The 25,529-nt window shown below is 45.2% G+C and overlaps 2 protein-coding genes across 2 annotated transcripts; one reads left to right on the top strand and one right to left on the bottom strand.

The window, feature by feature from the left end:
• The first annotated feature begins 1,673 nt into the window (after nucleotides 1-1,673).
• On the top strand, nucleotides 1,674-2,630 carry LOC102015403 (olfactory receptor 226-like). The gene has a single exon (XM_005402086.2). It carries the CDS (start codon nucleotides 1,674-1,676, stop codon nucleotides 2,628-2,630), a length of 957 nt encoding a protein of 318 aa, XP_005402143.2.
• A 21,532-nt stretch (nucleotides 2,631-24,162) lies between these two features.
• On the bottom strand, nucleotides 24,163-25,316 carry LOC102015107 (olfactory receptor 287). Its single transcript, XM_005402085.1, has one exon. The coding sequence runs from the start codon at nucleotides 25,096-25,098 to the stop codon at nucleotides 24,163-24,165; it is 936 nt and encodes a 311-aa protein (XP_005402142.1). The 5' UTR covers nucleotides 25,099-25,316.
• Between the last annotated feature and the right edge of the window lie 213 nt (nucleotides 25,317-25,529).

Raw genomic sequence — 25,529 nt, 5'->3', positions numbered from 1 at the left:
AAGTGGAAGGGCCTGGGTCTTGTTTTGCCCAGCCTGGCTCCCAGGCAGATCATTTGGAGGCAGCAACGCCAGGGATCACGGCTGTGCAAAGGGAAGATCTCCACACACCAGGGCTTTCTCTCCTGCTACATGGCACATCTGATGGCCCAGGTGCCCAGAGTGAGCTCATGCATCTGGGCCAGGATGAAAACTATTCCTACCAACCTCACTCAGGCACTGAGAAGCATGCTGAGGTTAAGGGGTGGGTTGTACAAGGATCTGGGGTGTCTGGGAAGCCCAAGGACAGTGGGAGGGCTGACAAAGGACAAAGTACCCACTTCTCAGAGCATCTACTCTGACCAGCAGTGGCAGAAGGTGCAGCCCCTTCACAGCTTTGCTACTCCAGTCTCAGCTCTTAGATGGGCTTGGCTCCATGGAGTGTGCTTTCACGGCTCATGGATAGCTGCAGATGGAGGGACACTGTTTTTCGTTTGGTGACCTGCCACCTCAGTTGAGGGCACATTAGAGGCACTATAAGGGTGGAGGAAAGTCTGGAGATTTGTCCTCAGCCATTCCTGTCCAAATGCATTTTTCATACAATTACACAACTCATTCAGCAAACTTACTGAGCTTTACTTTAAGGTTAATAGCCAGACACATCAAAGCCCATGTCTGAAATTACAGTAAAGATACACAAGAAAGCCCAAATGAACAGACCTATTTTAAAATGAGGTCAGGGGCCCTGGTTGGTCTCAGCCACATTTTGAGACTAGCCTGGCCTCAGACACACCTGAACCAGCAGGAGGAAAAGAGCCAGGCTTCCCTTCCATGAGGCAGAAAGGAAGCTGATTTCTGTTCTCCACCTCACTGTGTGTAAGGCAGGGCCACCCTTTGTGGAGCCACTGCAATCCTTGTTAGCCCTCAGAGTAAACTCTGCAAAGCCGCCACTATCACCTGTGTACAGATAGGGAATCTGGCCAAGCTCTGACACTGCCCTTCTCATCCAAGGCTGCTCACTTGCCCACTGACCCCTCAACCCCTCTGCTGACACCAGGATTCCCTCCTTGTTGCCTGGCCACTAGCTCAGTGACATCCCTGAAGCCCTCTCTCTCCTAATTCTTAGATCCCTGTCCACTTGTCCCTAAGAGTGGATCTAAGTCTAGAGTGACCCCAGCCATAGGTACTTTTTTGGGGGTGGGGAGGGATGCCAGGGATCAAACTCAGGACCTTATGCTTGCCAGGCAGGTGCTTATGCCACTGAGCTATATCCCCAGCCCAGCCATAGGTACTTCCCAACCCAGGGATAGGGGTGTGAGCTGGCTGTGAGCTGACCAGTCCACGCTGAGGCAGTGGGGGCAAGGGTTTCACACTGTCATCCAAAGTGTTGTTTGTAAGTTCATACAGACAGATCTCTCAAATGAGCTCACTACTCCTAGACATCTCCTCCAAGACAGACAGCATTTGTCTGATGGATGTCTGGGCTGTGCTGAGCTTTGGCTTCCACTCAGCAACCTGTGGAAAACTGACCTAAGTGCCATGGCTGAGCTGTGAGCTGAGGGAGGAGTATGCAGAGGGATGAGGTCTCCCTTTCCACTCTAGGGAGATTCAGCATGGGGGCAGGGGAAATTGCTGATTTCTGCCTACTGCCTGCCCAACCATGTACCTCTACTCCCCAAAGTAGGACCATGGGCACTATGTCTGCAAGGAGCAACCACTCAACAGTGTCTGAGTTCATCCTGGTGGGCTTCCCGGGATCCCTAGGGCTCCACCTGTGCCTGCTGGTGCTGTTCCTGATAGCCTACATGCTGACCATCACAGAGAATCTGATCATCATTGCAGTGATCTGTGCCAGCCCTGCACTGCACAAGCCCATGTACCTCTTCCTCAGCAACCTGTCCTTCCTGGAGGTGTGGTACATTTCTGTCACAGTGCCCAAGATGCTGCTCAGCCTGGTTATTCCTGAGTTCCAGCGTATCTCTTTTGCAGGCTGCATGGCGCAGCTCTACTTCTTCCTGGCCCTGGCCTGCACCGAGTGCACACTCCTGGGAGCCATGGCCTATGACCGCTATGTAGCCATCTGCAACCCTCTGCGCTATCCAGCTATCATGAGTCCCAGCCTCTGCAGCCTTCTGGCTGCCGGCTCCTGGCTCTCTGGTTTCACCATCTCCCTGGGGAAGGTCTTTTTCATCTCCCGCCTCGGCTACTGTGGTCCCAACATCATGAACCACTTTTTCTGTGATGTGTCCCCACTGTTGAACCTTGCATGCTCCGACATGTCAGCGGCCGAGCTCGTAGACTTCCTCCTGGCGCTGCTCATCTTGCTGGGGCCGCTGCTGCTCACTGTCTTCTCCTATGCAGCCATTCTCAGCACAGTGCTGCGCATCCCGTCCACAACCGGCCGGCAAAAGGCCTTCTCCACCTGTGCCTCCCACCTGGCTGTGGTGATCATCTTCTACTCAGCCTCCCTCTTCATCTATGCCCGGCCACGCGCCATCTACTCTTTCAACTATAACAAGCTGGTGTCTGTGGTGTACACAGTGCTCACGCCCCTGCTCAACCCAGTCATTTATTGCCTGCGGAACCAGGAGGTCAAGCAGGCCCTGAGCAGGGCACTGCAGAGGGTGGCTCAGGTCCTGCGGGTCTATTCCTAGATGGGCCAGTACAGCTTCATCTGCTCCTAACCCCCCTGAACCTGCTCACCAGCAACCCTGGACAACCAGGCCGCTTCAGGGGCTGAAGGAAAAAGTCAGCATGTCTTCCTACCCTGAGTCCTCACTTACTGGGTAACAGCACAACCAGCTACCCCAAAATGGCTCACCCCCTTCCAGGGCCCCTCAGGAGCCCTTGCTTTGACCCCTAGATGCCACACAAGGGTTGTGCTCAGCTAGGCCTCTCTCTAACTGACCACTTGAGTAGGCTCATGTCAGCAGCCCCTTCCCCACCCAAGGGGAACAAAGTAAATGTCATCATCCCAGTTTCCAGGCAAGGACATCAACACACACACACATCACACAAACAGTTCAGCAACCATCAGAACCTCTGTCCCCCACCCCAAGCTGAGCCAACCCCGGGGCCTCTGCTGGGTAGCCCTTCCTCTATCCAGACCCGCATGGGCTCTATGATGGTTAGCCACAGAACAGACTAGAGAAAAGGACAAACCACTCAGCTGCAGAAGCCAGAGGAGGTAGAGCAAGAGGGACCAAAAATGTTCCTAAACAAAAACAGAAACTCAGCTTCCCAATGCCCATCTGAAACTGGCATATCCATGACTAGCATCCTGCTCTGTTAAGCACAAATGAGGTGGTAAATAAATTCAGGGCTTCTGGGGGCCCCTCCCACAAAGGTTAATACTCAGTGGCCCAGACTTCAGGCCCTCCTTGCCCCATCCCCCACCATCTCCCATACTCTGAGCAAATATGTTTCAATACCACTGGAGGGCAGAAGGCCCTGACTCCCGCCAAGACCCCTCTCATTGGTGTCCACACTGACCAAAGGCCTGGTTTGAAGGGCTTGTACCTCAGTCTCCCCTGTAAGAACTCTTTATCTGCTCCTCCTTAGAGGCTGAGAAGAGAGGGAAGGTCCCTGGCCACTGCATTAGTGGCCACTGCATTAGCAACCATAGCTCCAAATACCCATCTCAAAGTGCAAGAGCTCCAGGCAATGTGAGCTGTAACGATGCCATAAATTTTCTGCCATGACCTTCCAGGATCGTGAGGTCCCACACCCACCTCATGCCCAACCAAGAGCTGCAGATGCAGCATGTAGATGGATCAGGAGTCACATTATGTCTGTAACAGCTCTTTCAAGTGATGATTCCCAACCCTGCTGGTAGAGCTGTTCACCTGTGAGGTGAACACTTGGACTACTGAGCTCCACTCACATCCACCACAGAGCACATGAGAAGTAGAGGGTGGAGGCCTCACTGGGAACTCAGGTATTAGGATCAGCTGACCAACAGCTGCGTCAAAGTCTACAAACCACAGCCCCCACCCTGGAGCAGGTTGCTCACAGGGCACATACACATGCAGTCCAAGGACAGATGCCAGAGCATGATAACGGGGTCTCCAAGTACTGACAGCATAGAGCATGGCCTGCGGGTCTCTCTGGGGCTCTCTTTGTCTCACAAGGAAGATGAAAGCTGGGGCAGAGGAAAGGAGGAGCTAAAACCAGCCGAATTAGAGGAGTACTTCCAGGACTGTGGACAGGACTGACCTGAGCATCTCCTGTTGGACACTATTTGGCCACTGGGGGACCCATCTCTACATCTACATCAGAGGAAACACAGAGCCAGGCAAATATCCAAGCAGAAGCACTCTTTCCCTGCAGACTGGACAGTGAAGAAAATATCCCAGGAGGAGTGCCTTTACATAAAATACTACGAGTATGTCCTTCTTCCAAAATGGACATACCATACTTCCAAACCAAACTCCTGTAACCTGAGCCTTAAAAGAAATCAGAATAGAAGCATTGGCTCACTGATGCATTCTTTCATTAGTAAAGTGCATGTAAAGTGCCAGCTCCAGCCAGGGTCTTCCAGCCCTACAGAGAACAGGAGCATCAGGGAACTTACAGCCTGCTTTAATGATGGAAGCTGGAACCAGTGCCTACTGTCAGTGGAGTCTGCCTGGTGCCAGAGTAGTGGGGGCACAGGTTCTGTCCTGGATAGAGTATGGCACTCATGGGAGATGGAAGGTGTCTGCAAGTCAGCTGCAGCCATAGTGGGGGCATGCAGGACAGCAAGATGAGGAGCAGGGAAAGCATGCCCCAGAGTCAGGAAAGCTAAGGCACAGATTCCAGGGAACCTCAGACCCCTGTCACAGCCCTCCACTGGTCCTGTAAGGGTCTAAACCCAACTTGCCTCTCATAACAGTCCCCCGCCAAGCAGTGATGTACCATCTTCCAGGTCTTCCCAAGATCCCCTCCTCACCACCCCATGCCACTACCCAATCAGGATGCTTGCCCCACCCTAACCCAGTTATCCTTTCCCCTAGTTCGACCTGCCTTGTGCCATCAGGCTTCCAACTGTCCATAAATTGAATTCCCAAATCCTCATCAGGCCCATTGTGACCCAGCCATCCCCAGGCCTGCACACTGCAACCCATCACCAGCTGAGTAACCACCCAATACACCTGCTCCTGTCAGTCCAAACCCCCATGTAGGGACACTTGAAGTCAACCCCTGCCTAGAGCCCTCTTGCCAGCTTGTCTAAAAGAATACTTGTGCAGAGACGCATCCTAAAGCAGCCCAGCTCCCAGTGGGTGTTAGGTTTCCAGAGATGTGGACATTTATGTGCATCTCTGCGCCATGGGGCCAGGCTACTTCCTTTCTGTGCACCATCTTTCCAGGGCAGATGTGCCCAGAAGAAGAAAAGGCCCTTAAGCAGTGGGAGCCCCTGACAGAGAACAGAGACCTAAATGGATGGCAGTTGTGAACCAGCTCCACGAGAGCTGTTCTGTGGGATGGAAGAGTGAAATGTGTCACCTAAACACATCCAATCAGTTCTTTCCTCATTCCAGAAAATGGTAAAGCTCAGCCCTGACCCCAACACAATCCTGGACACAGTAAGCTGAGGGAAGCCCCAAAGATCCTGGACTTGGACACATCCTGACTTCTGAAAGCAGAGGGATGAACCTCAGGTGGTCACTGACCAGTGGCACTAGCCCCTACCTGATCCTTAGACATGGATGGAAGTCAGTTCCACCATCAGACAGGAGTCTAGAAGGTGCTTCTGTAAAGAATCTGAGTGTCCCACACTCAAAGAACTAAGGGTGCTGGCTGGGAGTAGGGAGAGCTCCAGCTGAATGTGCCAGCCTGGCACAGTCAGTATTTCAGATCTCTCCAAAGATCCAACACTTATCCAGGAAAGAGTTTCAGAATGAGAAAACAGAGAGGCTTGGGGATGCACACCAACCCTTCCTACGGGATGACTAGAGTTTCAGCCTTCTTGAAAGCAGCAAATGGGCAAAAGTCAGGGAGGAACTACCAGACTGAAGGGTAAGAAAGCAGGTGTCATGGTGGCGGCCCTGCACTCAGGCCAATGGCAGTTCCTTCTGCTACCACACCTTGCCAACTAGTGAGTGACCCTGGAAAAACACTCTGCTCTGCTAATGAAGCCAAAGAGCCACACCTCTGGAAAGAGGACCAGCCAGATAAGACCTAACCCCTGTGAGCCTAGGACAGCTCAGGATCATCAGTTGGAATGTCAAAGTGCAGACATACAAGCTTAGAGTCACATGATTCTAGATTTCTATCATGGGTGTGGAAGAAGTAAATACAAACAAAAATATCCTTTCTATAGGAACGTAACAGCAAAGTAAGTTCCAAACATGCCCTCAAATAATTCTTCAAAGACAGTGTTCAACACACAATCAAAGACAGTTATGCACATGAAAAAGTAAAGAACAATAGATAAGGGTAGGTACTGAGCTTATCAGAAACAGACTCTAAAACAACCCTGCCTACAAACCCAGGAAGACAGACCCTTACTTTGTTTTTCATGAATATAGGTGAAAATTTTCTAAATTGTTAGACTATAGACTCCAGTGATTCTATAGAGTATAGACTATTGTCCAATGATATACAAGACATAATACATCATAACCAAGTGTGGTTTGTACCAGCAATGCCGGTTTGGATTAACAGTTGAAAATCATTCACTGCAATTCCCCACAGTAACAAATTTAAAAAGAGAAACCATGTGGTCATCTCAATATATGCAGAAAAATAGACAAAATTAAATATACATTCCTTACAAAAAAAATCTCTCCACAAAGAATACACACACAACTGCCTCTTGACTCTAATACAGGCTTCTGCCTGAAAGAGTTAATTTAAACTAGGAGATATGACAGACATTGGGAATTGATAGGAAAGCACTCATAGGTAAAGGATAACTGGAATATGGGAAAAGAGAAGGGAAAGAAGGAGAAAGTTTGTATATATGTATATGCAGGATAGTTAACACAGGTGCTCTACTGTCCTGTATTTCCTTGCTGAAAGAAACTGTCAGTGAGGCATTGGTTGATTAGCTTTGTATGTCTGTATGTGTGTTCATGAGAAACTACATTGAAGATATCAATATGTAATACAATAAGCATTGTTAATTCCCTACCACTCTGTTTGTAACTCTGTAATGTCTGTACTGATCCTTTGCTATTTTGTAAAACATTGTCGATCCGTTAGTATTTTCCTCCTTTTATTTCTAAAATAAAAAAAAAATTAAAATAAAATAAAATAAAAAATAATACAGGCTTCTGCAGCAAACCCAGCTGACACCATCATTAATCATGAAGTCTGAACACTCTAACCCAAATAGTAAGGCAAGGCGGTCCACTTTTATCACTTCTGGTCATCATTTTATTGGAAGTTCTAGCCAGTCCAATAAGGCAATAAAAAGAACTAAAAGGATAGGAGAAAAAAAGTAAATCTGGGGGCTGGGGATTTAGCTCAGCGGCAAAGCGCCTGCCTGGCAAGCGCAAGGTCAAGAGTTCGGTTCCCGGTACCGGAGAAAAACCAAAAAAAAAAAAAGAAAAAAAAAAAAGTAAATCTGTTTTTCATGGCCGACATGATCAGCTAAGGAGATGCTATAATAGAATCCACAACAAACTACTAAAACTAATGCACTGCTCCGTAAGAAGTATATTCCTGTATGCTAGTAACAAACAGCAGAGAATTTAAATATTTTGAAATAATATTTCCAGTAATATCAAAAACATAAAATAGCTAAGTGTGTTTTTGTAAACAAAGAGTGGAAGAGGGGCTGAAAAGAGAGGAGGAGAATGGGGAGAAAAAGAAGTAAGATATACCAAATTCTCTATGATGAATGTTGTCACTATGTGTATCACTATGTATATCTAAAACACACCAATAAAATAAAAAGAAAAAATAGTTAAGTGTAAATCTTACAAAAGACATGCAAAACTGTACAATGAAATTCATAACTGTGTTTGTAATTTTAATTATTGTTAATTCTTTTATTAAATTGAATTATATGTAATCCTTGCCAAGAAAATTGAAGAAGACCTAAAAAATGAAGCGATAAGTGCTAAATGTTAATTTAAAAACTCAATATTGTTAAGATCCCAATCCTGCACAATTGATCTATGGAATCAATACAATCTCAGTCAATACAATCTCAATCAAGTAAAGTCTCAGCAGACTTTAGTTAGAAATTACTAAAACAATCCTACCATTCATGTGGAAAATAAAGGACCCAGAATATTTTTAAAAATGTGACGAGCAACAACGTCAGAGAACTAAAGTGATATCTATCCCTTGTTATAAAGATAGTGATTGAAACAGTGATGTATTAGAATCAAAGTAAACAGATAAGAACCAGGTAGAGAGCGTGCAGAAATCAACTTACATGTACCTGACTTTTTACAAAGATTCAGAGGCAGTTCAATGAAAAATGAAGAATTATTTTTTAAATGGTGCTAGAAAAGCTTTGTATCCAGATTCAAACAATGGGCCTTGATCTGTGCCCTACGCCATGTATAAAAATAGAGTAGATCACAGGGCTGGGCACAGGGAACAGCACAGCTCGGTAGTAAAGCACTTGCCCAGAATATACAGAGCCTGAGCTTCAACCTTGGCACCAGAAAGGACAAATGTCACAGAAGTAAATGTAAGAACCTTTCTATAAAAAAAAGTACCAGAAAAATTTTAACCTTGAGTTAAGCAAAAATTCTTAGATATGAAAGCAAAACCAAAATCCATAGAAGAAAAAATCAATTGGATTTTTAAAATTTAAAATCTTCAAAAGAGACGGTTAAGATAATGAAATGATGACTACAGCCTGGGAGAAAACACATGACTAGTTTCCTTTCATCCAATATCTTGTATACAAAACTTAATAATTTTTAGAAATCCAAATTTTTTGAAAATGGAGATGCATGTGAATAGACATTTTGCCAAAGAATGTATAAAAATGACAGATAAATACATATGATGCTAGACATCACCGGTTACTAGGGAAATGCAAATCAGAACTACAGTGTGACACCACTGCATACCTAGTAAAATGGCTAAAATTAAGAACTGAGCATACCAAGCACTGACAAGGATGTAAAAACATTCGATCCCAAATACACTACAGTGTGAATACAAACTGAAAACTCACTTTAGGAAACAAGTTGGAGTTCCCTAAAAAGTGAAATACACCCCTACCATATGATCCAGCCAGTTTGCTCCTAAGAGAAAATAAAGCATACACACTGTCTTTACAAACAGTGGGAGTATATGTTCATAGCTGTTTTATTTCTAACAGTGAGAAACAGGAACTAATTTAAATGTCCACTGAAGGGTGAGTGGATAAGCAAATCATGATATACCCATGTCCTGGAGTATTTGGCAATATGAATAAAGAACTGTTGATTGTTGTGACAACATAGAGAAATCTCAAAACAATTACACGGAATGAAGAAACTCTGATATCAAAGTAAAGACTATGATTCCAAGAATATGTGAATTTATCAGTAGTAACAGACAGCAGGTCAGTGGCTGATAGCTTGGGGAGAGGGAGGCAGGAAGATTGAGGAGCTATAATTTAATTTGGGGGCATGGAGTTCTCAGAACCTTGAACTGGGATTAACTCACAGGCTGGTACATTTGTCAAGACTATAATGTTCCCTTTAAATATGTGCAGTTTATTATATGTCATCTACACCTCAATTTTTCTGTTTAAAATCTCAAATAACCACAGAGAAACAAAAGATAGAAAACCAGAAGACAGGAAGATATAGAGAGGGCCAGAGTGAGAAGGTCTAGTATAAGTACAATTGAAGGCTCAGAAGGAGAGGGAGCAAGCCTGCCAGTCAAATGTGACACATTTGACCATGCTCCTTTCTTTTTGTATCATGCTATCCCTTAGCTCACAGTATACAACACAGAGGAACAGTTGTGACAGAAGCCTAGAAAGCTGAAAATATACACTCTTATCCTTTCCAAAAAAGGCTTCTTCATGGTATAGGGCAATGTTCACTAGACAATGACTGAGAATACAGTATTCCAGAACAAATCAAAGACAGAAATCTATAGATTCCAAAAGACCACGGAACATCATTGAGGAGCACTTGTAAAGTGAGAGGACAATTAGGTGATGCCACCAAAGTGCAGAAAACCTGTTATTATGGACTGTGGAGTTCAGGGAAAATGCCTTTGAGTATGGAGGTAAAATAAACTCATTTTCAAAAACCAGAGGTTAGCCTACTCATTCATACCTTCAACCATAGGTAAAAGTAAAACACATTATATAATTAGGACATGCAAATATCTCAAACAAAATTATAGAAAATAACTCTGGCAGTATATTTTAAAAAATAACATATGGGGACTAACTGTAGTTTATTCTAGCAGTGACATTTAGTTTAATGAGTCACATAAAGCACTAATCTTAATGGAAAAATGAATAGATTTTTTAAAATAAAATTAGAAACATCTTTCTTTTCATAAACACTATCAAAGACTAAAAAGACAAATCCAGGTGCAGGAGTATATGCCTGTAATCTCAGCACTCTGGGAAGCTGAAGCAGGAAATTGCACATTTGAACCCAGTCTGGGGAGCTTAGCAACTTAATGAGGACCTCTCTCAAAATTTAAAAAAAGGGAGGCTTGAGATGTAGCTCTGTGTGGAGTCTCTGCTTTTAATTCCCAGGATAAAAAAAAAAGACTAAAAAGACAAGACACAAAGTTGCAGAAGAAATTTACAATGTAGTCTGGTGGACTGAGCAACTTCATTAAAGATAACAGTCTGTAATGTAGCAACCACTGTTAATTCCTATCATTTTGTTTTGAAGTAGTGTATTGATTTTTTTGTTTTTGTGTTGTTTTAATTTTGTCATTATTGTTTTGTTAGTTTTTTTAATCTTTAAAATAAAATGAATAAAGGATAATAAAACTTGAAAAAAATAAATTTATAATGTATAATCAACAAAAGTCTCATTATGTAAATATACAATTTATAGACGTCCTATGAATTAATAAGAGATAATATACTAGGAAAATGACATTTCACAAAAGATGATGTCCAAGTTCAATAAACTTATAAAATGCTTAGCTTCATTAAGAATCAAGGAGTCCTACATGCCTGGAGTCCTACCAATCTAAAGACTGAGGCAGGAGGATTGCTACAAGTTTGAGGCCAGCCTGGACTACAAAGTTAGTTCAATACCAGTCTGAGCTACAGAGAAAAACCCTGTCTCCAAAAACAAACAAACAAAAAAAAAAGAATCAAGGAAATTCAAGATTGTGACAAGGTACCATCTCTCGCCCAGTGTAGACAACAAAAGTAAAAAGATTAAAAATATCAAGGGTTGGCAAATCTGTACAGTGATGCTCCCTCTCTATCTTCAGGAGTAAAACTGGTGCCCCTAGGAAATAGGTTTTATCTGTCAAGTGTGGACAGACAGATCTCCAGTCCAGCAGTGCCCCCAATGAGGGCGCCCCCAGAGGTAGCAGTACTATATACCAGGTGAGCACATGGGAACAAACATTCAGCCACAGCTTCTGAATGACAAACCTGCAAACAGTCCAACCACATGTCAACATAGGGCAGATAGGCTGGGGTGAACACATACCATGGAGTTATGAAGAGTAAGAAGAATGGACTAAGAACAGCTTAGTTCACAACAGATGCATCCCACAAAATAACCTGGAGGCACAAAGGCAAGCGAGACTAACCTACAGTGGTTAGGGCTGGGGATTTAGCTCAGCGGCAAAAAGCTCCTGCCTGGCAAGCGCAAGGTCGTGAGTTCGGTTCCCGGTACCGGAAAAAAACCAAAAAAAAAAACAAAAAAAAACCTACAGTGGTTATAACTGTATACATAGGTGGTACTGTAGACTTCCAAATACGGTGGAACATTCCATCCTCTCCCCAAATATAAATACCCCTGCAGGGTGACATTGCCTCCCACATCATCCAGAGGTGCAGCCTAGTTCTTCACACCCTGACCAGGTGCTGGCCTTGAGACTTGCTTTGACCAAGAAGATGCCTTAACATGACATTGGGTGACCTCCTGGGAGAAGCCATTCCTCCCCCTAAGGATCCTGAGGCCATGAGATCACAGAGACACTTGGATGAAAGAGACATAGACAGCAGCTCAACCACCTCCACCCCAGACCCATATGAAATGAGGCAGTCTTAGAGAATGACTTGCCTTAGCCAGGCAAGACCAATCTGAAAAATGTGCACTTGACCTACAGAATCCTGAGAAGTGATAGTTTTCTATTGGGAGTGAAGCTGTCTGTACTTCAGGTATCTTAGGACAAGGACACTGCCTCTCATGAGTTTGGCAGGGCCCCCATGAGAAGCATGCACAGATCAGGGAACTGATGCACACAGTGACTCGACCTTCACTTGAAATAACACAGAGAGTTTTCTCTTGTCCCCGTGAAGCCACAAATTGTTTCCCATGAAGCCACCAAGACATGCTGACTGTTTGGCTAATAGATTAGATATTCTTCCTGTCCCAGTTTCTACCTTCCCCTTAAACTCTCCACGAATGTTCATATGTGGGTGCTGGGAAGTTCCTTTCTTCCATCAGGAGAAAGGGCTCCACTTGACCTCAGCTTTTGTGTATTGAATCCTATCTTTCTTCATCCCCAACTGTCCTCCCTCCAGAGTTTCAAGAGCTATGCCAGATGTGGCAGTTCTCATTTCAAATCTCCAAATTTAGAAGTGATTTATTAAGCAGCAATAAATAAGCCAGGTAGGTTAAAACCCATAACAAGCAAGGCAGTAATTATTGTACTTAGTCAAAGTAGTGCCTAAATATTTCACACAGGCAGGAAAAGAATGTGTATTCTCGGGCTGCCAGCTGTGAAATAGACATGGTTACTGTCATTTTTTTCTGTGTTTTTTTTGTCATTTTTTTTCCTCTGTGCTTCCACCAGGATGTTTTACTTTAATATTTCATGTCACTAATTCTGTGTTCAACAGTGTTTTATCTCCTGTCAAACCCCTCTATTTATTTCTTCATTTCAGTTTTTATATTTTTCAGTTCTAGGATTTCCAGAGGTATGGAATATCTGGATTCATATTTGGTTTTGTTTCTAGTATTGTCCCAAATTTTTCAATTCTTTACTCAGTAGTTTGCATATATGATTTGCATTAGTATTAAATTCCTCTGGTAGCTCCACTACTGGCTCCCCCGTCACTGTGATTTCTGTTACTATTTTTCTTGGTTTTCTGTGTGTCTCATCTCTTCATATGTTTCATTATTTCTGATTGAGTTCTAGGTATCACCTGTATTTTTAATTAGAAATTAGAAAGATTACTTGAAATGGATTATTGTCCTTTGGAGGTTTATCTTTGTCCCTGGCTGGCAGCTGGAGTAGGTCACTGGCAAAGCCAAAACTCCATGATGCCTTCAGAGGCTGAAGTGACCCAAAGCTAGCTCTGTCGCTAAGAGAACTGCTATTTCCAGTTCACTCTCCCTCTAATGTACATCCCTCTGGATCTTCACCTCATATTCTGGATAATGAACAGAGTTCTCCTCCTTGTCAGGTTCTCAGCTCAAATTTTTGCCCACTGCACATGGCTCTCCCAGAATCAGCAGATACCTCTAGAGAGGAAATGATCCTGATTTTCATAATTCCCTTTCAGGAATATCCCCTCCTTTTGATCCTGACCCTACAGAATTTGTGTTTTATTATGAGTAAAACATCATGTATTTAAGAATGTCTGGCATACAGAAAACGTTTGTCAAAAGCCTGTCATTTTGTCCTGTCATTTTATTACTGTCCATCCCTCTATAACCAACAGAGATCATTAAATTCTCTGGATCATAAGTCTGCTTGATCTCTAGGAGGGGAATAACAATGACCACTAAGTTGTTGGGTAGAAATAAAGTCATAAAATAATTAAGGTTACTACATGAGTATGGAGTATTAGGCACTTGTGCTGTTTCTAACCTACCCTCAAAAGTCTGTCCCTGTCGAGACAATGCAGCCAAGGGATGGAGGAAACCAGCCAAAGGTCACACCAGCTCACTTGATCTTCGTCATGCATTGCCTCAGATAACATTTACTCTTACCCACCTTCCATTTTCCATGCATGAAATAGTGATGATAGTAATTATATCTATCAGAGGGATGGCAGGGACGGAGAGGGATGGTGAATATTGAGAGATGCCACGGGTGGAGCCATAAAGAAGCCCAGACACAGAAACTTCCATTCCAATCCCTCCCCAAATCCCACCAAACATGTATGTAGCAAAGCCATTATTTTCTTTCTGAAATCAGTTTCTAGAAGGACTGAGACATTTGACACAATTTATCCTTCTTTATACTATTTGAAAGAATTTTAGTTTCTTGGGATGCACACAGTGCATCTTAGAGTTGTTATCTCTAGAAAAGCAGTGAGTGACCATGCCTATAGCCCTGCTCCTCTGAACAGTGGGCTCTCACTTTGCTAGCCACCTTACCCTGGACTCCAATCCTCCTCCAATCATGCAGTTGAAAATGCACCAGTGAGTATGCGGGAATAAAGACCTAAGGATTTATAAAGGGAAGTTGCAAGCACTTTGTTCCAACTCATTAGTGGCCATGGAGACCATGGTTCTGCACCAGACCAGAGGCTGACCCCACTTCAGTCACCACACATCAGCTTCATCAGCCCTGCTGCCGGTAGCCTCCTGTCAGATGGCATCACATGGCCCAAGTACTTCTCCTGGGTCTCCACCTTTGCTCCAAACTTTGAGCGTGCCCCTGCCCAGATTCTGGGTACAGGTGCATCCTGTTCCTGGCCAGCGGAGGGTCAGCAAATGTGCCAAAAATAAAGCCTCATAGCCCACATAAGTTTCCACTTGTCACTGGCAGACTGGGTATGCTCACTCTTCTCAGACCTCTGACTCCTCACAAGAAGAGACCTAGGCTCTCTGCCATCATCTAACCTGGAAAAATCCCAATCACAAACAACCTCTAAACCAAAGGAGAACAAAGCCACCCTAGACAGCAGCAGCCCCAGCTTGGGGAGCCCAGCTGATACTGCAGAGGGGCCCACAGACATATCAGCAAAGCCAGCCAGGCCAGACATGCGGCAGGCTGTGGGTCTGTGAGGGGCACTGATGGCATTATTGTATACAACTGTAATGTTGGTTTTAAGTCATCAAGACTTGAATTAAGGGACTGTTTATATCCGATAACATTCACTCAATGTAAAGTGAAAAACTTGATGAATTTGGGTAACAGCATGAAATAGTGTGGACACCACTACTGTCAAACCAGAACATTCCCTGACCCTAAAGCTCTTCTGTGCTCCTCAGCCATCCACCTTCCCCACAACTTGCCCTCATCCTCCCCTCCAGGAGGCACTGCCCTGCCTTCTCCCCTCCAGTTTTCCTATCCAAGAATGCCACATAAGGGAATCATACAGAGTCCTCTGTGTTTCACTTAACATGTTATTTCATCCATGATGTGAGTGTTGATTCTGCCCACCAGCTGAAGCATGAACTACATTCTGTCTGGAGCTGACTAGCACATTAACATTAACACATTAACTAATGATTTATCATTCCAATCATGTATACATGTGTTGAAATATCACATTGTGGCCCAGGACATATTAAATCATTGCTTTTCAATTTAAAATAAAATTTTCAAAAACATGTCCATGCAGGACATAGAGCTTCCTTTTTCTTGGGTAAATAGATAAGAGTGGAATTGCTAGGTCACATTAAGTTTATGTTTACTTTTATATGTAATATGTTTCTGTGCTATCTTTCCAAAGAAAACCACTGAGCTTGTAGGCAACTTGTTACCGGGGTCATCGTGGGACTAGTGAGTGACAAGTCATTTGGTGCACTATAAAACCTGATATCAGAAGAATAAAGACAAGTAGGAATTTCTTTTGTTACTTGTAAGAGATTGTGGCACAGCAGCCATTCACATCAGAGAGCCTCAACCCAGCCCAAAGCTCACCAGCCAGCTCCCTGGGCACAGGCCCACACACGGAGCAATTACAAATATGAGCTAATGTAGGTATGAATGATGGCAATAGTGATCATGATTACTAATGAATGGGCACATATTAAAAGTAGTTTGATCCAAAAGGAGTAGTTTTGACAGCCTTGATGAACAGAACCTAAACTTCACGGGAAACACTTAAAAGAATCAACAACTGGGATCTCATCCTATTAAAAAGTTTTTGTACTTCAAAAGAAATCACCAATAGAGTGAAAAGACAACCTACAGAGTAGGAAAACGCTTTAGCTAACTGTCCTCAGACAAAGGACTTATACCTAGAACATATAAAGAATTGAAAAAACTCAGACCCCCTCAAATTCAAAGGCCCAATATAAAAATGGGCTTCTGAGATGAATACACACTTCTCAGGTGAAGAAATACAAATGGCAAATAAATACATGAAAAAATGTTCACCATCACTGGGCATTCGAAAGATGCAAATTAAAACAACACACTCCAGTAACAATGGCTATCATGAAGTAAACAACCAAAAACAAATGCTGGAGGGGCTGTGGGGAAAAAGGAACTCTTCTCCACTGTTGGTGGCAATGGAGATTGGTGCAACCACTTTGGAAATCAGTCTGGAGATTCTTCAGAAATTTAGGATTAGAGGTCCCATTTAACCCAGCCATTTCCCTTCAGGGTATTTTCCCAGAAGAACTAAAAATGTCATACCATAGTGATATATGTACACCCATCTTCACAGCAGCACAATTTGTCATAGCAAAATTTTAGAAACAACCCAAATGCCTATCAACTGAGGAGTGGCTAAGAAAAATGTGGCATTTTTAAACAATAGAATACTACTCAGCTATAAAGAAATATAAGCTCAAGGCTTTTATAGGTAAATGGATGGAACTAGGGACCATACTCACAAGCAAAATAAATCAGACTCGCATGTGTAAACACCATATTGTCTCCCTACTGTAAGAACCTGAAAGAGTAAATAAAACTGAAAGGTACAGTAGATATTGTGAAAGGAAAAGAAAGTGCTTAATAGGAAAGAACAACTGGGATGAGGGAAAAAAGAAAGAAGGAAGAAAAAAATACCCACACACAAGATAACTAAGGTAATTGTACTTCTAATTTCTATTGGTTTATTGAAAGGAACAGTTAATGTTTAATTGTTTGATCAATCTTGCATGACTATATCTGATAATCTGAGCAACTACTTTAAAGATAACAATAAGTAATTCAACAATTATTGTTGATTTCCTCTCACCTTGTTTTGAAATTCTGTATCGTTTTTATAGTTTTTGTGTTGTTTTGCTTTTGTCCTTGTTTCTGTTATTTTGTTTTTGTTCTTTTCCCTTTAAAATAAAAAATATTTTAAAAACAAAAGGAGTAGTTTTATCTTAAAAAAAAAATGTGTACAAAGCAACCTGGGGACTTTTAAAGATAAATCAGGTATACAGTTTCCCAAGAGCAAGAGACCATGAACTTCCCTCAGAAAGAGGAAAATACACCAGAGGAGTCCCAGTGTCCTGACCCTCACAGGGACCACACAGCAAGGTGTCCCACGTCCCTCCTTGATGAGTCAACTGTGAGAGAGAACACTTCATGGAAGCAGAAGTGGGCAAATGGACAGAAGTGCAAATTCTGGACTCTGAGTCGCTTGTGCAGAGAAAGATCCCATCTCTGTCTGACTAGGGCAAGTGAGATGAAAGGTGACCATCACACCCATTATACAGACTGGGAAACTGAGTACAAGAAGCCTGTACATTTCCTCAGGATTATAGAGCCACTGGCAGGAGCCTGGACTCCACCAGATCATCGGGTCCTGAACAAAGTGCTGTCTAGTAGCAGGCATAGGCACTCACAGTAAGACACAAGCAGCTCATGGTTGCTTCTGACTCCATCCAACACATCTCTGAGCTTAAGAGGAGCTTGTTAGCTAATCACATCCATCTCAAATGGAGAGCACTTTGTGACTAGGAACAGAGATGACTGGCTGTGTGGTGCACCACCTGCAAGGCCAATGCCCAACCTCAGGCCACTGCTGAGCGCAGGCAAGATCAGTACACTCCTCTGGGGTAGTGGAAACAAGGTCTCCAAAGGAGCCCTACTCTATTCTTCTGAACCCAAAATCAAGGAATATCTGACTCATATCCTAATAGTAAAGAAAGAAGAAGTGCTCAACCTCACTAGCCTTCAGGAAAACAAAAATTGAACTCAATGCGATGCACAGCCCCCAGGATGGCTGAAATGGAAAGACAAACAGTGCCATGAACTGCTGAAGGTACAGGGCACTCCAGTACTCTAACAGGTGGGACCATCACTTTGACAGTGGTTTATATTATCAACGAGGGTTGAATGTACACATAAAGATGGCCTAGAAATGACACCCTTAAATACATGCCCAAGATAAATGCATGTGCATCTTCCCTGTTGTGTAAGAATTATCACAGTAGCTTTATTTATAATAACCAAAACACGGAAATGCAAATATCCCCCACAGTGGAGTGACTGAGCCGGGGTCTGTTCATGCAATGAAATACAGTCAATGAGAAGTCACGAAACAGTCTACAGGACATAAGAGGCACAGCAAATGATGGCAAGTGAGAGGCCAAGCAGGAACGAGCACATTCTCTGTGAAGAGCAAAGCAGGAAAATCAAAGCTAGTGTCAGGTAGCCCAGACCCTTGTGCCTAGGTAGAGAGTTCTGAGGCTCTGGGGCTTGGCTGGTTTTTTATCAGGGTGCTGCTTTCATGAGTGTGTCCATTTTATGAAAATTCATCAAAGCATACCCCGTGTTTTGGCACTTTTCTAGAGGTACACATCCAGGGAAAAAAAGCATCTCATCTCTTTAAAACATAGATTGCGGAAGAATGAAACATGATAAAGAATCATAGCATTCCAAGAGTGGTCAAGGCTGTCCAGCCAGGTTCAGGCCTTTTAACGACGTGGTGGGGTCCAAGAAATACCGGTGTCCTGGCACACAGGTACATGCATTAGTCATGTACCTGTGTGAAGACTCCAGGTTGAGCTCTGATATAACCCAAAGTCTCCAGAAAACAGCTGGATTTTTGCAAGATAATTCCACAAAGACCAGGAAAGAAGGTAGTTACCAAGCCAGGAAGTCCTAACTTGCCTCCTCCCCCATGGACTCTCCCTTGTGTCACACTTTGAGGGAAGAAACCTCCCCAGGAGGCCTACCTCTTTCCTCACCTTTCCACCTCTAACTGATACCCCATCCCTCAGGAGAGCACATCAACGCATACATAATTGCTTGTTTGAAATTAAGTAACTCCTTTGAGCTGAATTTTATGGTGAATTTAAATCATTATTAATTGGGATAATCTTCACTATCTGTGGTGGCGCCCTTGACACTTTCCTGCCTAACAAACCAGAACCACCCAACTTTCTAATAGACCCAGAGCCTGGCAAGGGAGACTCCAGGTGCTCTTTGGCCTCCCTCAACCTCTGCTGCCTCCTTCCTAATGGCACCCCAGGGAAAGCAGCACATAATCCCCCAGCTATTAAAAGTTCTCACACAAAAGTTGGTTGGAATTTTTGTAAACTGTTAATTTGATTGGGTGTCAAGAGGTTTGTGCACTATTCCCCAGTGGCCTGAAGAACACAAACTTTTTATCAGAAACAGGGCTCAGAATAGAAAACATTCTTCCTGCAGTACTGCCAGCCCTGTGGTTGGAACATGTCCAGAAAGAGGAAAAGTGTGGGGCACCCCTGGGTTTACTGTACCGGTGCTCACCCTAGAGAGCAGAGTGACAGCTCCAGCTCCCTGAAACTGTGAGTGCTGCCACCTGCTGCCTGGAGAAGACTGCAGCACAGGGTTAGAGGAAGGCTGAGATTGCAGTGCATTGAAACTGGTCATGCGTTAAAACTCAGGTGGGGTCAGTATGCTCCTGAGAGCCTGGGGCAGGTACCTCCTCAGCAGGTGCCTCAGGAAGAGGACCTCAAGAGGTGTCCCTCAGCAGGTAGCGCCTCAACAGATGTCCCTCAGCAGCTGCTCCATGGCTCCTCAGCAGGCGTCTCTGCAGCACATAATCCTTCAGTAAGTTCCTCTGGCAAGTGTTCCCTCACCAGATGCCTCCTCCTCAGCAGATGTCTCCTCAGCACACTTCGTTTCAGCAGATAACTCTTCAGCAGGTGTCTATTCAGTAGTGATCCTTCCAATAAGTGCCCCCTCCACAGCTACCTCCTCAGCAGGTGCCTCCTCAGAAGATATCCCCCAAGCGGGTTCCCTTCAATATTGACTATTTGGGTGTGCTTCTTGTGGGCTTCAGGGGGACTGCTGGCCATTCCCAGACCTTGTACCCAATGCAGAATGTGAGGCACTTAGGTCATCCCTAGGTCTGAAGGACTGGTCAGAGGGTACACAACCGGTTAACTGCTTCTTTTTCCTGGGTCATGGCACCCTTACTTCCTTTAATCTCTCATATGACTGTCTGCTGCCTAGCCTAAGAGGTGGAGGCTCTGGAGCTTGCAGGAAATGCTGGGCTACAACCTCTTCCCCAAGTGGACGCTGGAACAGGAAGCATGCCCAAATAGTCCATTGTTGAGGGGCATCTGCTTAGGGGACATCTGCTGAAGAAACAGCTGCTGAGGGGACAACTGATGAGGGGACACTTGCTCTTCCCCACAGTGTAGCACCCTACAACCCTCACATGTAGGGTTCCACTGCCCGCATACCGAGAGTTCCACCACATCTCCAGTGTCCATGTTTTACTGGATACATGTATCCCAAATGTGAAGACTATGAAGTCTTTGTGTTTGATCATGTTTTGTTTCTGATTCAAGGGAATAAAGATATGCCTAAAAAAGTGTTTGAAATCATCTAAATATAAACCATTAACATGGCTTCTTCAGGGCAGGTATCCTTTTATAATGAGACAAAACAATAAAAGATATTCTCCTTTAAATTTTAATTTTTTTCTATTAAAGAAATTGAATCAATATTAACCTTCCAAAAAAGAAAGCCCCAGACCCAGTTGAGTTCACTGGTGATTTCTGCCAAAAATATAATGAAGCTATACCAGTTCTCCGCACTACCTTCCAGAGGATGGGTGTGGAGGGACTTTTCTAAACTCCTTCTGTGAGGCCAGCAACGCACTAACAGCAAAACCAGACAAAGACACTGTCAGAGAGGAAATTACAGGTCTGTATCTCTATGGACATAGATATAAACTCCTCAACAAATTATGAGCAAATCTTGCTCATTCCACACTGTAAACATGTACTCGAAATGTCATGCTGGACCCCATAAATATATACAATTATTATTAGTCAAAAACAAATTTTAAGGATATTTATTAGCAAGTCAAATCCGCCAGATAATTAAAAATTGATTTCAGATGTTCAAGGCTGAGACTCTGAAGATCAGTTAATGTGATTCGCCCATCATGCCTGCTAGCCTCCGCAGGCTCCTCCCCACTGTCGTGGCCGTGCTATTCTCCGCCTGTTCACTGGGGCCAGCACAGCTCTCAATATCCTTCACTTACTCCCGGTACCAGAGAAAAACCAAAAACCAAAAAAAAAAAAAAAAACAGAATATCCTTCACTTACTGGGCAGACTTCCTCACCCCATGGGGAAAAAAATCAGTCCCTAGAAGATGATAAAAGATGGCACTTTCTTAGAACCTGTCTTGTTTCTAATCCCAAGACATACATTTCATCTCACAATACCAACTCATGGCAAAACTCCTGGGGGACATGCAAGACAGGCACGACCAGCTTCCCCAAGAAGGAAGACCTGGCAGCCCTGGCCTGGGGACACAGAGCTCTCCGTTTCTCCAAAACCTGCTCATCTGAAGCCCCATTTAGGGTATGTCCAGAACCCAGCAGAGCTGCATAGTACTTCTCCTGCTGAGTCACTGTTCAAGAAAATACAGCACATGTGGCAGGGATGAGGAGCAATAGATGTCCTGAATCAGATAGAACCTAAAAAGATGAGGACCTTTAACCCTGAGTCCATATGCAGAAACTGCTCACCCCTGATCCATAACAAGCAGAACTGGAAAGGACTACAGTCCACCTCCAGAGTGGAGGAGTCTTAGAGGAGTCTCAGACAACTCCTCCACTGTGGGCTGCAGCAGTGGGGCAAACCTGGAACACGGAAGAAACAGACAAGAGATGGGTCCCTGAGGAGGGCCAGGTACTCCCTGTTCCCATCCCCCCAATCCTTGGTCACCTCAGACCTCAGTCTCTTAGGAAAGATATCTACAGAGAAGTCCATGAGAGCAGTGCCACCTGCATCAGAGGGAGAGGAGAGGGGACTGAGTGTGCTTGAAGGGAATGTGGTTGGTCTGCAACAATGAAGAGTAACGATGGTTCTGTGAGGGTGTGAGGCTGCTGCTGTACAACAGACCACAGGTGCTGAAATGCCTGTCCCTCTGTCCTCTGCCACCACCCATCTCCTCCAGCTGTTACTGCGAGGTCATCAAACCATGTTAATGTGAGCTAATATTAAGCTTCACCTTCAAGTTAGCAAAGACATGAACAAGTGAAAGGGGTACGCTCTTTAATTTGTCATTTACCAGGTAACTTCACAAAAGCATGATGACTACACAAATGTCAGTAGTTACATATGGCTGAGTGTTCAAGTTGCAGGGACCAATGAGTCATCTGGCTGCAGGCCCTGGGAAAAGGGGTCCTCCAGTTCAGTGTGGGTGGTGTTACCTCCAGGCTCTGGACAGATATCTAGTCCAGGCGTGGTGTCACTATGAGAAGCAGCCATCAGAAACTCCTGCCTTGGCTCCCACTCTGAGGAGAGAGTGAATGAAAACCACAGCCATCGGGCTGGAATGAGCAGGGGAGCCTGTGGGAAAAGAGGTGGGAGCCAGCACAGTGGTAACTGAGGGGGCTCTGGGGTGAGCCCTACAAGCAGGTCAAGAGTATAAACCAAGGTGACTCCTGACCCACTGATTTCAGCAGTGGTGACCCCCAGCACCCCTGCACCCCACCATCCCTACCCTGAGCAGCAGAGTGGAAAAGGGGCTGGGCTCAGCCCCTGTACACACGGCTCTGTGTTCAGCCCATTGCAGGTAAGGCAGCTAAGCCAGTTTAAGCTCTAGCCTGGGCAAGCGTCGTGGTCACACCTATGGCCCTGGTGGACCTGAAGCCACAGCTCCCAGGTGACCCATGGGCTAAACTTGCTCAGTGTCACTGGGGTCACCTGTCCAAGCTACCATCCCTCCTTTTTTATCCAGACCAGCTAGAGAATCCAGTTCTCTCAAGGGTTCCTAGTGGAGCAGAGATCAGGTTGGACACTAGAGGAAGAGCATGGCCCTGTTCATTGTTTGAGGTAAAATGAGGGAGATGAGGGACAGTTTGTACACTGTTCTATCTGCTAAGTTATGAAAATAATACTAACTATAGCATTTCTTGAGCCCATTTCTGTGGGCTTTTTCTAAAACCTTTCGCACACTGATCTGTCTTATGTTCACAAAGACTTCTCAAGATTGCACTTTTGTAGTCCTACTTACAGAGAAAGACACAGAGATCAGAGTGGTTACATGACTTGCCCAAGTCATGCCTTTCCAAGCCTACCTAGCCTGCTCTGAGAATAATGATAGTCCTGAAGATCAGACTAACCCCTCCTGGAAGTTTCCACCAGAGCCAAGGCTGCACAATTTTCTCCAGCCTCTGACCTCTCCTCCTGTAGTTCAGGGCCCAAGGACACTGTGACACCTGTTGGGTGTGCTCTGAGCCCCCTGAAAGGTGCGGTGACCACACATTGATGCAACCAGCCCTTGCAGGTTGCAAGGCCTCTCAAAGGGGCTTCCACACACATCTCTCTGGCTCTTGCCACCATTGTTGAATGACCCCAGTGTGGGTACAAAATAACCCAGGGGCATTCTTCCCTTGCAAGGGCCACTCAGAAGAAACTGCTACGGGAGCAATGGCATCTGGTAGCAATGGGAACCCTGTCAGCCTCAAGACCCAGAACTCTCAGAGTCACAGGCTGGCTGGCACCAGATGCAAGCACATGATAGGCAGAGGGTGGGGTACTGCAGCTACCTCGGGAGGCACCTTCTTTGAGTCTCAGGTGTCAATGCTTTTTTTAGAATCTACCTGAGAGTGGAGTAGGACATGACTCCAGCTCAGTGGGGAGATAGGTGACTTCCATGAGCAACTGAACCAAAGGGCAGGTTCCCAGTGACAAGCAATGTTCCCAGTGGCACAGAGGGAGCTGTGCCAGTTAATGGCCCTGCACTGCAGATGAGCTGAAGGGCAAGGCAGGAGGGCACCAGACACCACATCACCTCCCCTTCACCGTCCTACACAGAGCCTCCTTCACATCCTTGTTCCTCAGCGTGTAAATAAAGGGATTTAGCACTGGTGTGACGATGGTGTTGAGCACCGTGAAGGCCTTGGTCAGGTCCAGGGAGCTCTCCACGGAGGTCCTCACATGCAGGAAGATGGTGGAACCGTACCAGATGAGCACCACTGTGAGGTGGGATGAACAGGTGGAGAAGGCACGGTGCCGGCCCTGGGTGGAGGGGATCCTGACAATGGTGACAATGATATAGGCATAAGAGACCAGTGTAACACCACAGGAGCCCAGGATGACACAGAAGGCAATGCCAAAAGATGTCAGCTCCACCACCCGTGTGTCAGTACAAGACAGCACAATCCAGGGTGCAATGTCACAGAAGAAGTGGTTGATGACTCGAGAGCCACAGAAGGACAGGCGGGTGATGAGGGTAGCAGGTACAGTGATGGCAGAGAAGCCACACAGCCAGGAGCCCAGGGCAAGCCGCACTGCCAGGGCAGGTGTCATGATGCCACCATAGCGTAGTGGCAGACAGATGGCTAGGTAGCAGTCATAAGCCATAGCAGCCAGCAGGAAGTACTCCGTGCAGCCCAGCGAGAAGACGAAGTACATCTGTGCAGCACAGCCTGCCAAAGAGATGGCTCCGTTCTGGGAGGCAAAAGTGGCCAGGGTCTTGGGCACACAGGCTGTGGTGAACCAGATTTCCAGGAAGGAGAGATTGCAGAGGAAGAAGTACATGGGGGTCTGAAGTCGCCGGTGTGCCCCGATAAGGGAGATGATGGCCAGGTTCCCAGCCACAGTAAGCACATACATGACTAGGAAGAGCAAAAAGAGTCCGACGTGCAAGCTGTGTGGGCCTGGGAAGCCCAGAAGGATGAAAGGACCCTGCAAGGATAGGTTCTGGCCGCGGCTCCAGGCCATGAAGCATTGTTGAGACACAGAGCACCTTTCCACAGGAAGGGTCTCAGGAACTTGATACCAACCCTCCTCCACCCTCTTGAGGATCTATTCACTTCATCCTACAATCCCAGGACCCCACACAGGCTTGGCATCCTGTATGAGTGGATGGGCACTGTGAGCCATACAAGTGCTGGCTGAAACAGCTCAGACCTGGAGGGGAAGCCAGTTGCTTCTTACCAGTTGCTTCTTACCTTATCTTGTTCTGTAGTCAAGGAGCCTGGAAAAGGGCAGGAACTGTGAGGTTTTTCACAAATGAAATTAAGTCTGCCCTGACTTTTAGCACCTTCATCCAATGAGCCAGACTGGGTCCTAGTAGACCTAGTAGAACATTCTTATTGTAAAGCAATCCCATTCAAGACAGCAGCCTTCAGGGGTAGAGATAGAGGATAGGG

Source organism: Chinchilla lanigera, unplaced genomic scaffold, assembly GCF_000276665.1.
Source record: "Chinchilla lanigera isolate Chin_1 unplaced genomic scaffold, ChiLan1.0 scaffold00076, whole genome shotgun sequence".
Taxonomy (NCBI): Eukaryota; Metazoa; Chordata; class Mammalia; order Rodentia; family Chinchillidae; genus Chinchilla; species Chinchilla lanigera.
Note: the sequence above shows the minus strand (reverse complement) of the source record. Positions and strands in the feature narration are given on the sequence as shown.

Bases quoted from the DNA above. Each gene is read 5' to 3' on its own strand.
- LOC102015403 (XM_005402086.2), top strand. From the start codon at position 1,674: ATGTCTGCAAGGAGCAACCACTCAACAGTGTCTGAGTTCATCCTGGTG.
- LOC102015107 (XM_005402085.1), bottom strand. From the start codon at position 25,098: ATGGCCTGGAGCCGCGGCCAGAACCTATCCTTGCAGGGTCCTTTCATC.